This window comes from Ursus americanus, chromosome 14 (genome assembly GCF_024610735.1).
Source record: "Ursus americanus isolate L20-20 chromosome 14, mUrsAme1.1.p, whole genome shotgun sequence".
Taxonomy (NCBI): Eukaryota; Metazoa; Chordata; class Mammalia; order Carnivora; family Ursidae; genus Ursus; species Ursus americanus.
This window is the reverse complement of record NC_142140.1, coordinates 25,430,058-25,442,676: the sequence shown is the minus strand read 5'-3', so window position 1 is coordinate 25,442,676 and position 12,619 is coordinate 25,430,058. Positions and strand designations below refer to the sequence as shown.

General features: G+C 39.1%; 1 protein-coding gene across 12 annotated transcripts in view; it reads right to left on the bottom strand.

The window, feature by feature from the left end:
* Positions 1–12,619, bottom strand: part of MAGI1 (membrane associated guanylate kinase, WW and PDZ domain containing 1) — a 608,349-nt gene that overhangs the window by 88,998 nt on the left and 506,732 nt on the right. For 5 of the 12 annotated variants that reach the window (XM_087866868.1, XM_087866870.1, XM_087866871.1 and 2 more), the window contains exons 7-9: positions 8,114–8,152; positions 2,775–2,832; positions 39–163 (exon numbers count right to left, since the gene is read on the bottom strand). In XM_087866868.1, the coding sequence (XP_087722994.1) occupies positions 39–163; positions 2,775–2,832; positions 8,114–8,152 (222 nt within the window). The remainder of the gene's footprint in view (positions 1–38; positions 164–2,774; positions 2,833–8,113; positions 8,153–12,619) is intronic. The other 7 variants (XM_045774657.2, XM_087866872.1, XM_045774654.2 and 4 more) reach the window with 2 other exon arrangements.

Genomic DNA, 12,619 nt, shown 5'->3' with positions numbered 1-12,619 from the left:
CCCCAAGCTCCTCTGCCCACACGTAAGGGAAAGCCAACCTTCTGGCTGCTGCTGCTGCTGCTGCTGCTGCTGGGGCTGCTGGGGCTGCTGCTGCTGCTCTAGCTGCTTCTTCCGTTTGGCTTCTAGAACCGGGTTCTCATATTGTGTCTTCCTGTTGATGTGGCTGCAGCAGGAGGCAGAAAGGACTCGGTTAGGACACACTTCATCCCCCAAGCAAACTGCCAGTCTGGCCAAGGCCCTTGATTAGAACTGAGCAACGTAGGGGGTGTGAGATGCTGCCCATCCCGTGTTGACATGTGTGCAGTCAGTACGAGGAAAAAGAAGCGAATGCTTTCCACATACTGACTGCTTAGACGCTACCAGTGTTTCATGAATTTTATTTTAAAATCTTCAGTAAAGGCCAGGAGGTAGGGCCCATTTTTATTCACATTTTCTGGTACAGAAAGTAAATTTCTGAGCAATTAATAACTCACCTAACATAACACAGCTAGTAAACAAGAAAGAGGCATGTAAGCTCAGGTCTGCCTACTTTCAAATCCCAGGATGTTGACCACTGACTCTTTCAAATGTCCAAGGAAGCACCCTACAGGGAAAGGTGCTTTACTTCAACAGAAAGTAGATGGTTAGAATTATTTTTAAAAATGAGATTAAAGCGGAGATACGACGTTGTGTGTAACGTGCGTTGCCAGAGAGCTGTGTGACTTCCTACCGCAGTTCACGGGAGCAGAAGCACTCACCCGAAGTTCAAAGAAGGGCTCCACCAACATCTGTCAACTATTTTGATCAAGAGACATGGAGCCAGGATTAAAAGTCTAAGCCTTAGGCAAAAAAACTCCAAATGCAGCAAACCTAAGCACATGTGATGTGTTCAAAGTGACAAAGACCCAGATACTTCAGATGGTTCCAAAACTAATGAGGCCATGGCAAAACAAAAATGCACACACACACACTTCCATACGTACAAATGAATACATGCACATACATGGGTTTTTTTTTGCCATGGCCTTAATGTATATACACATGTATTACACAAACATACACATACAAGCATACATATATTCTTTTCTTTTTTCCACCAGAATCATACTTCATTAGAGGTTCGGGAACATACCTATTATGTGATTACAGTATTCAGACTCAAAAAATTTCTTTTTTTTTTTTTTTTTAAAGATTTTATTTATTTATTTATTTGAGAGAGAGAGGCAGAGGGAGAGGGAGAAGCAGATTCCCTGCTGAGCACAGAGCCTGATGTGGGACTTGATCCCTGCACCCCGGGATCATGACCCGAGCCAAAGCCAGACACTTAACCGACTGAGCCACTCAGGTGCCCCAGAACCCAAAACATTTCTTAAAGGCAGGCTTGTCAAATAGGGTGGAGAGACTAATTACCTTTCATTCCTAGGACTAGTTGCTTACTTGCTAAATCTTGTAGGCAATTGCATGCTAAGAAATGGTCTAACATAGCAGGCAGGTAGAGCTGCTAAGACACAGGGAGGAGGACCAGATAGGAAGGTAACAAACATCCCCTCAAACAAGATCTCTTTATCCTCTAAAGCTGTTATCACCTCTTCCTTTTCTCTCTGAATGCACAAGTTAGTTGAGGGAGAACTCCAAAGGAACCCCAAATAGCCAGGAACCCCACTAAACAGCTGAAAGGAAGGCGATCTGTAGGACGCACAATGGAATTTCATTTTCTGAGTGTCAGAGAAGGGAACAGAGCTAGCTTTTCTAATGTCCCAAATCACCAAATCCTTCTTGTTAGGTACAGAGGTAGCAATGTGTATAGTGGCCAATGACACTTGCTATATTGAGCTCATAATTTTTTATAATAAGAGGCTGAGCATTTTACAATTTCCATCATATGCTCTTACTACCAGGGCATGACACAGATGACTTCTCATTGCCAGCAGCATGAGAGAGAGAAAGCCGGCTGGTTATCTTCATTGCACCAGGTAGGATTATGATGATAGAATATTTATATAGCATTTGTTTCTTTCAAAGGATCTTTTATTAGTTATTTCTCATCTTTCTCATATCTGCTTCAATGTCGAATCTCTAGGGTTTCTTTTCTTTCAGTATCATTCTAACAATAGATAGTTCTAATGAATGGACAAAGTGTGTGGCCAGTGCTAGAATCAGGTACATACCATGGAGGTCATGAGGAGGTTTAAGAGTCTTAAAAATGGAAAATAGGAGCTATGTGGATGGTCCTCAGGCAAGGGAGAGGCAAAGAAGCATACAAGGTCTTGCGGCTTGGGCCAGTTCTCAATTACTATGTTAATTCTGGTGACATTTCATACATTACTAAGGTGTCTGGACCTTTTTGAAAGTCTGAATGAATAAATTAGTAATTACTGAAAAGTTCAGACCTGGGCGGGGCAAAAAGTAGGCAAACAGGATCTGCTTCAGAAGATAACATCTACTCATCTGGTTTACTTTTCTTATTCATTCATTCATTCATTCATTCATTCATTCAACAAACACTTAGTGAGTAGGTGCCATATGCCAGGACTGTGCTGGGTCCTGGTAAGACAGTGGTAAACAAAAGACATTAGATCTTGCCCTTATGAATTTTAGAACGTAATTTACTATCTTCAGATTTGCTGAATATTTTCTTATTCACTAAAATATGCATATATATTTTCATTATAAAATTATTATGGTGTTGTTATTAGTATCAGTTTGTATCTCATAATGATGACAAACTCTGTTCAGCATAAACGTACATAATTACAGAGGAGTACAAACTAAAATAGAGATTAATAGCCACTTACTCTACATAGTAGATACCATAGACAGGGTCTTCAATCTTTTCCCAACCAGCAGGCAGTTCTGAAAAATAAATGAACGTTTAGAGCAAGAAGAGCATATTCTCGAAGAGCCTAAGGATCTTCAACAACTGAGTAAGGCAAAAAGAGAAAGACTCATAAAAATGCCTTAAATCCAATGAAAACCGCGTATCCTAACAACAACAAACTAGAAGGCAGGCTTATATTTATTTATCAGTGTATTTTTCTACATGAGAAACAATTCTTTACTGATATTTTGCACAAGCTCATAAAACTTAATAAAACGTAGTCCCAGATGCCTTTGTTCTGATTCAACTATTAAATTAGATTTTAATGGAAATATAGTTAAAATCTGCCTGGAATGCCTAGTTTATACCTTAAATATTTACAATTTTCTCATTGTGTTTCTAGACTACCTTACCACACAAACAAAAATGGATGAAAATTAATGTTTCTTTTAATTTTCAATACAATAGTGCTGTTTTTGCTCTCCCTGGAATAAAATAAAATTTGCATCTTTTTTCCTCCTTGTTTCTAATTAAAATGCTGCCGAGTAAGTAAAAGATGGCGTTGGGCTTTCAAATTGCAGGCATCTGTCACTCAAGTGCTATATTCAAACAGGCCCACCTTCAACAGCACTTTGCTTAGGAAAGCAGAAACACAGGTCCTGCCCTCTGAGAACTCACTAGTTAAGGGGGACGATTTTATTCCTTTCTCGTGGTCATGTAAAACGGCATTGCAGGGTTTGGGTGCCTTTCTGAAAACTCACCCGTGCTCTACGGACTTCACTTTGTAAGGTTTCCTACAAAGGCTGGAACTTCATTAATAGCTAATAGTGAGTTCTGCCACCATAGGCATCTACTATGAAAGAGCCCACTGCGCCAGATAATTTGACTTGGTGAAAGAAGCAACCAGGTTGTGTTTTGTGTCATTAAGCAATTCTTTCAAGCAGAGAGGCAATTACTCAACTTAATTTCAAAGCTACTTGGATATAGACACGGTTTCGGCAAGCTTGTATAATGCCATACTCCAAAGTGAATCATTATTCCTAGAAGTCGGCTATTAAGACCAACATGAACGGAGCATTACAAACGCTTGAAATATCACTTATTTTGAAATACTAGATTCTTTTTTTTTTTTTAATTCAAGGAATCCTATGGTCACTATTTCCAAAGAATGACTCTGTCATCAAGGCATAAGGCTTACATGTGCCACAAACAGTCTCGCACTGAAACGGAGTCACGCGCGTGTACCCAAACACACACGCTAATTACTCAGTTTATGTTTTGCTCAGATTTGGCTGCATATCAAGAGACATTAATTTCATGGTTTTTGCTCCACATGTTATCTATTTGCAAACAAAGGGACAGGTTTTCCCCCTTTTCTTCTAATTTTTTTTAAACACTTAGCAGGTTTTAAAGAAGTCTTTGAATTCCAGGAGACACAAGCTACTAAAATGCATGACAGGTCCAATTTGCAGATGTTGATACAACTTGGCATTTTTATCCACCAAGCCTTACGAACTGATGCAAATCAAATGCCGGGGAAATGGTTTCCCCTTACAAAGCTGGAAATTACCATTTAAATGAAAATGAACCAGGAAAATATTTCCAAGGAGTTGAGAAATCGAAGATTAAAAAAATGCAAATTGGGGCATGGTCCACACGTTTGTTCAGGCATGGGGCAGAAGAGTGGGTAAATGTGAGGGGACCCCTCTATGTTTCATTGAACCAAATCTTTTCCAAAATTTGCCACCTTGAATATTTGGTCTGACTCTCTTTAGATAAAATAGGAAATATTAAGAATTTAATTCATTTGTACACTTAACAATGAGCACTGATTAATATAGAGCATTGCTGAATCACTATATTGTACACCTGAAAGTAACAGAATACTGTATGTTAACTCATTCAATTATTAATTTGTCAACATTTAGAGTGTCTATTGTCTGCTTGGGTGTGGTGGGCACCCGGAACACAAAGATAATTACAAGTGCACAACTAAGGAGACAATTCAAACCCCATACAGTTAGTGCTTTGATAGAGGTCTGAAGAGGTACAAAAAAAGGAAGCCCCCTCTGACCTTTGTCCTGTTGTCTAGGCAACAACTTTATACTCTAGAGTTGAGAAATGTGGCAGATCAACTGATATTCCCGGACGTTTGTAAATTTAAACACATCTCCTGGAACAGATGAGCAAACTCCTGAAATTTTCCAGTTTTCCAAGCTAAAACTCATTTTCAGTTGAAAAGAGATTTCTCACTTCCAATGTGGTGATTAACTTAATAATAGGAATTAGTCTCCTAATGCTTAAAATAGAAATGGGTCATCGATTTAAAAAAGGAAGATGTTTGTCCTCGAAATTTGTCTTTTTGGTTCTTTTAAAAAAATGAGAATGACAGAAAATGCCAAAGTCCAGAAAATAATGACATTACAATTTTTTTTTTTTTTTTTACTAAACACTTTGATATTGCCTGAAGGGTCAGCCCCTATGTCTAATAACTGCTGGATATCAGACCTGAATATACTACCTGTCACAACTATTTTAGGCAGCTAAGACCCTTTCGGGGTTGCTCAGACTGGGGAATGAACCTTTGCTCTACCACTTCATAGATCTGATATTAGACTAGTTACTGAGTATCTTGCAACTACACCGTTCACCTGGATTTACTTGAAGGGTCAACTATGGATTAAATGAGGATGCCTATAAGACATTTTGCACAACGTTCTAAGAAAGCCGAAAAGGAACAGAACAGATTTATATGGCCTGCTTGCTGGCTAGCCCTGCCTTTAAGAATCTCATCCTGTACGGTCACCACAGAAGCAAATATGAAGCATCACATGTTCTACGTTCCTTTCAGAAGAGATGTGTCCGCACAGAGACTGAAAGTCATGTTCACAATCACAGATAGATTTCAAAACTCTGACTTAGCCTTGGTGGGGAGGGAACCTCATTTTCCTTGTCTCTACCTCTCCAAGTGGGTGTCAGCACCTAAAAACCCTATAATTCCAAAAGGGAGTACTTTTCAATTCTGGGAAGATGTCTGCAGAGCATGTGATAAATTCTGCAAACCAAAAGTGCATAATGCAGCTACTGACCCAGCTCAAACAACAGAGTTCAGAAATGACAACTCTATAATCAAATGATCTGTGTCCAACACCTAAGCCATCCGCCCCCGCCTCTCAGAGGCAGATTACAGATAGGGTTTCCTTGTCACATCTGGAATCTCATTGTTCTCTGAAAACCTGACAGTTGCTATTGTTTGAAATTAGGGCCCTCTTATTAAGAAAATGGGCAGTGAGCTTGTCAACAGAATCTGGAATGAATGCAAGAGAAAATCGTGTGTGTGTGCATGCGTGCATACGTACCAACACTCTTTACACAGTGGATATGTGTAGGCAAAACTCAAGAGTCCTCTCTCTACCCACAAGGACACATTTGGGTCATTTCTACATACACATTCTTCTCCTCATATTAAAGGCAAAAAGTACCACGAGAAGTATTCAGAAGTCCAACAAGATGCCATTAGTTAATAAATAATAAAGCTGCTAGAAACAATAGCATGTGCTGATCACAGGGACAAATATTAAGACACATTTTCATTAAGTTTCCTCACAAACACAATGGGAGCCCCTCTTTCAACCTCTTTTGACAGATAAGGAAAGGAAAGCTAAGAGAAGATGAGTGACTTGCCCTGGTCACAAAGCCAGGAAACAGGGGAGCCCGGACCAGAAGCCAGCAGCCTGCTCTGCCCCCAGAGACAGTTCTGCCGTGTCTCCAAACCATCTCCCAGGATCACCACTATGACCATATGTGCTAGTCATTAATGTTTATTTTTTTCAATCTTCAACAGCACAGGAAAGTTCCCATGATATTATAGCTATAAGGGAAAAAATACAGACTTCTTTTCCCAAAATGTCAACATTCAAACTTCCATAGAAGCAAATATGCCCCTGTGCACAGCTATATTATCTCTACCAGCCATCCACAGACAGCAGTGGTCACTCCGACATAGCAATCACCTAGCAAGAGTGATTTAAATTGGTTCAGCAAATGGTTAAGGCACTCACCGTGTGTCTCAAAAACCTAGTTCTTTTTCAAATACTTTATCTAATATTACCAATTAGTCCTTCTTCCCACAATGACAAGGACGTTTTAAATATCTTTTAAAAATAAGCTCCATTCAATAGTTATCGACCAATGCTGGCATATCTATTGGTTACAACAGGATATGTTCCCAATGTCAAGAAAAGCAGAGCTAAATTCCATTATATCATAATTCCCGTCAACCACGATTGACAATTATATAACAAACACAAACAAAATCACATGACAACAGTGATCTGCGTTATTAAGTATTTACGTTTTCAGTTCTTAAGGCAATCTCAAAAATGTTAGGCTGATTCAGTAATCTCAGGGCAGTTCTTTTCATATTGATGTTAAACCATCTTCTATCTCAAAAATATACGATGGTCAATGTTCAATAATCCAAGGCTTTATGTGCAATTTAGCTTGAAAACCTGGGCTTTCCAATCTATCCCTCAGTAGATACGTCAAATGGGATGCAAACTAATTTTAACACTGTTCAAAGCTGAACGTAAAACTTAGCATAGAACATAATTCAATATATTCCAACAGCAAAGATAAAAGCATTTGGCATTATCTGCAAATGTAAATTATTTCTAACTGCCACAGCTAGACTAGTCAAGACTTGATTTACACGGATACACACATTCTAAGGAAAATGTCACAGAGAAGCTCAATATCTGGTTTTCAAGCCATTTATTACATCTACAAAGTCATCACGTGGCTGGTGACTTCATAACCCAAGACTAAGACTTATTAATTATTCAGTTGATCAGGAGAATTACTGTATTGCTATTACTCCTACAAATAATGAGTTTGGTGGGTTTTTAGTTTAGTTTTGCTTTGCTTTTCTGTATGGCCCCGGAGATAACCACCCGCACCAAACAAAGAAATGAGGTGGAGGCAGGTCATCCCAGAGATGAAGGCACACAGCAAGTGCCTACCCTCTAGAGCAAGGCTCTTCTTAACCCTCAATTCACAAGACTACCTAGCACCAATTTGCTAACTCTCTTTCTAGTCTCAAGGCACTAAGACATTTTCTTACAATTTATTACAACTCAGCGTGATGCCTGCAAGTCAGACACAAGGGTTATAAGATTGACCTTTCATGGGTAAGCCGGAATGAAAATCATCATTGAAGAAAGAGCAAACTAAAGAAACTGAAGGATTAAGCAATTCGCTGGAGACAAAAAGCATTCAGGGCAAGTCACGCAGCAGCAGCAGGCTGGGAGGGTTTACCTAGTTCACTGTCCAGCTCCTCGGTGTGGACCCCTTCTTCTCCAAAGGAAGAGCGGGAATGAGACAGAAAAGAGAGAAAGAAAAATTCAGACACCAACACCAAGAAAGAAAACTCCCCTCAGAAAAACAGCAGCAAACACAACACTCCGTTTTGTCCTTACCTGCATTGTGGCCTATCTCACTGGCTTGGCTAGTAAACCGGAGACCTCAGTGTAAATCACAAAATGGTAAAAGCTGATATTGGCAACATAATTATATGGCTCATTTCCTTGCGTGTCAGAATAGGGTTTGACTGGTGGTAGAAGATGACAAACACCTTTGCGGTTTCAATGTTCTTAAGTGGGAAGTCACTTATTACAGACCTTATTTCGGGCAAACAAAGCTGTTACACCTTTCAATATTAGACCTTTTAATCCTGCAATAATCCTCTAATCAGTGAGGCAATTATACTCACAATTAAAGCATTACTTAACTTAGAAGCAATTTTGCTGCCTAAAAAATGGAAGGTGAGGTCAAATTGAGAATGCAGATTGTAAAATGAACTACACTTAACAGCACCTTACAGAGGGAGTTCGAGAGGAATTATGTCAGGATGTTGCATGTTAGGAAAGCAGGCTTGAAGGCTGCCCTGAAATGAGTACGGGAAGGCATCGTTCAGTTTATATAGGATTTCTAAGTCAAACAGCTCAGAAATATTAGAATGAAAATGTTCTCAATAAGTCAGGGGGCAAAACCAGTCAAGATCCTTTCCATGCTTGACCTCCTCCTGCTGTAAGTAAAATGCTGTGTGATAACTGAGAAGAGAACACAGAACAGCACACAGCAAATCATTTCATGCATGAAGTCTCTCCAGCTATAGAGCAAGTGGCTGTCCCCTCTGCTGTACGCTCCGCAAACACAGGGAATAAATCTGTTTTCAGCACTGCAAAATGCTCAGCGCTCAGGAGGTTTTGGTACATGGCAAGTACTAAATATTTCAAAATGGATGGATGGATGGATGGATGTCTCCATTACTGACTTCAGTAATCAACATGGCGCTACATGCCTTGTAAAGTCTTGATTTAAAAGTGATTCAACTGCCAACAGTAAGTTTTGGTGTTGGCACTGTCTCTGAAAAATGGAATCTTATTTACCTAAAATCTGTCGAGAAAACGCCCATTTAAATATTACTTAATAATGTCTTTGGGGGTGTGTTCATTCATTTCTCCAATAAGTATTTAATGAGAGAGAGCTATTATGGGCCAGTCACTGTGCAAAGGGACAGATTAAATATCCTTTTGGAGGAGGAGACAAATCCCAAACTCCCATAAATAAAACTAAAGTTAAAACCGTGATTATTTCTCTAAGGTAACACACAGCACAGAGTGACCTGATCGTATCTGGGGGCAAAGTCAAGCAAACAGTCCCTGAGCTATAACCTAAAGGATATAAACAATTTAACAAAAAGTCTCGAAGTGACGAATGACTGAAGTTTGAGCTTTCGGATAGCAGGGCATTTTGACTGTTGTGTTCATTGATACATCTGAAATCCTTAGGACACACTTGATTTATAGAAGGCAATCAATAACTGTTTGTGAAATGTCAAAATATTCTAAGAGAGAACTAGTGGGGATGAAGGGCAGAGTGGAGAGGAACAAGAGAGAGAAAAGCCAGAGGTCAAACCACTTAGGGCTTGGGGACCAGCTATGGGGAGGGCTGAGTATTTATGGTGCAGACAGAGAACCAGGGAATAGGGCTTGAGGGAGTGGTCAGTGATAACACAATCACACTGACATTTTAAAAAGGCTGCTCTTGGGGCGCCTAGGTGGCTCAGTCGGTTGTGCGTCTGCCTTTGGCTCAGGTCATGATTCCAGGGTCCTGGGATCGAGCCCGGCATCAGGCCCCCTGCTTGTGGGGAGCCTGCTTCTCCCTCTCCTCCCCACTCAGGCTCTCTCTTGCTCTCTCTCTCTCTCTCAAATAAATAAAATCTTAAAAAAAAAAATAGAAGACTGTTCTGGGTACAGTGTAAGGAGAGTGGGAAAGAGTCTGGGTGAGAGATGAGTGTGGCCTGAACTAGATGCTACAGGTTGTGAAGAAAATAGTGAATGGATTCCAGAGATATCTGGGAGGCAAAGTAAATTCAGGGAGTAGGTGGGCTGAAATGACTGTTAAGAGAAGTAGTAGATCAGGCGGGACTCTTAGGTATGCATGAATTTTACCCTCAACCGAGATAGGGAACACTTACAGAGGACCAGGTTCTGGGCGGAGAGATCATTAGTTGGGTTTTAAGCAGACTGGGTTTGAAGTCTCCTTCAGACAAAGAGCATTAACAACCAGGCAGATTAAAATATTGGCCTGGAGCTCAGAGGCAAGGTGAAAGGCTTCTAATTCAATTAGATAAACAGAAACAATGAAAGGAGTTATACACTGGAGATGAAAATCCCAAACCAGTTCATCGCTTTTTTGAGTTAGGAAACAATTATACAAAATTTTTGCAATAAGTATGATACTATGTTGTTACATTCCATGTGTGTATGACTTCCAGAGAACAGAAAGAAATACAGGAGCAATACTGTGACCAACGTTATTCTTCTTTGTGTCACGACAGAAACAACAACACAAGGCAGATTTGTGTTAATAGGCACAGAAAATGCAGGTGTGGGGACTGATAAATGACAGAGTGGTAACATCTGGTTATATATTTATACTGTTTGTGTATACAGGCATGCAGACATGCATATAATTTCTACTAGAAAAAGGTTATGTGAATCCTAATGTTGAAGGGATAATTCATAAACTAACGGTATTTGGTATGAATACATACTTGTTCCAGAGATAATATCATTAACACCAATGACAAGAATTCTAAGAATGAAAAATAACAGTTGACTTTTAAACAACACAGGGATTTAAAAAAAACAAAACAAAACAAAACAAAACCACAGGGGCTAGGGGGTATTGACTCTCGGCAGTCAAAAATCTGTGTGTAGGGGCGCCTGGGTGGCACGCGGTTAAGCAACTGCCTTCGGCTCAGGGCGTGATCCCGGCATTGTGGGATCGAGCCCCACATCAGGCTCCTCCGCTATGAGCCTGCTTCTTCCTCTCCCACTCCCCCTGCTTGTGTTCCCTCTCTCGTTGGCTGTCTCTATCTCTGTCGAATAAATAAATAAAATCTTAAAAAAAAAAAAAATCTGTGTGTAACTTGTGACTTCCCCAAAACTTAACTAAAAATAGTCTACTGTTGAAAACCTTGCCAATAATAGTCAGTTAACACTTCTTTTGTACATTATAAGTATTATATACTATATTCTTACAATAATACTTAATTTTTTTCTTAATATTTTTGGTACTTCAAAGCTGTGAAAATCATTTTCAGGTTTTTCAAATTGTCAGAAGTCTCCAAAAATTTTTCTAATATATTTACAGAAAAAAAATCCGCATAAAAGTGGACCAGTGCAGTTCAAACCTGTGTTGTTCAAGGGTCAACTGTACTAGATTTGGTAACAAAATAATTCAGCAATTCTACTCAACACTTCTACTCCATTAAGTTTCTCTTGGTAAAAGCTATTGGAGTTTCTATCATCTATAAAATACATTAACAGGCATTTTCGTATGTTCTCAGTATAATTTTAATGGAGACCAACACTGAAGTCCTATGGTAATAAGAAGCCTAAAATGCCTTCACAATCATCAAGCATCAAATAAAGATTAAATTTTGTTCCCTGAAATTTTATGGTTGAATGTTTTTTATGTTCTGATCTTTGAAAATCGGTCACTTTTATATTATACATGAAACATAATACTTGAATAATCAGGACAGTTCCCTATCCCTTAAACATGCAGATAATGAAGCTGACCACACATGTTCCATTCCTTCTTCAGGAATGGGACTAAGCAACCAAAATAAAATGAGCATCTCAGTCATGCCTCCTTAGTCAGAAGGATTTGTATTTCCATTTGGAGTCACTCAGATAAATATGAACACGCAATTTTATGCTCATTTCATGGTATCTGCAATCCGTGAAGAGCAGAAGGATCTAGGAGCACAAGGTTTTGCCAGTATTACGCTTTGCTGGCTTATGTTTTCAGACAGACTTCAAGTATATATATATAATAATTCTGTACCACAGGACAAATTAATAAAGTTTCATTATCTTACAGTAAAATACGTATTCCATAATTATACCACTAATTCAAATGCCAGAGATGAATAATGAATAACAAAACAAACCATTTCCCTTCTAATTCGTCCATGTCAATAAAGTAATTCTGGTAGAACTTGGAATAGACTTCGGTGTACTGGAAAGGCACATACTTGTTCTAATTTTTCTTTTTTTTATTTTGGAAAAGTAATTAGAAATCCCAAAACCTTGAAATAAACTTCTCAAAATAGCAACTCTTACAGCCAATTGATTCTTTTTCAAGATTAACAGGCAGAGTTGGGCTAAGGGTAACACCTCAGGCTCTTTCTTAGAAGAATGTACTTTTCAGATAATGAGGATATATTCTAAGTTACACAGAAATTCC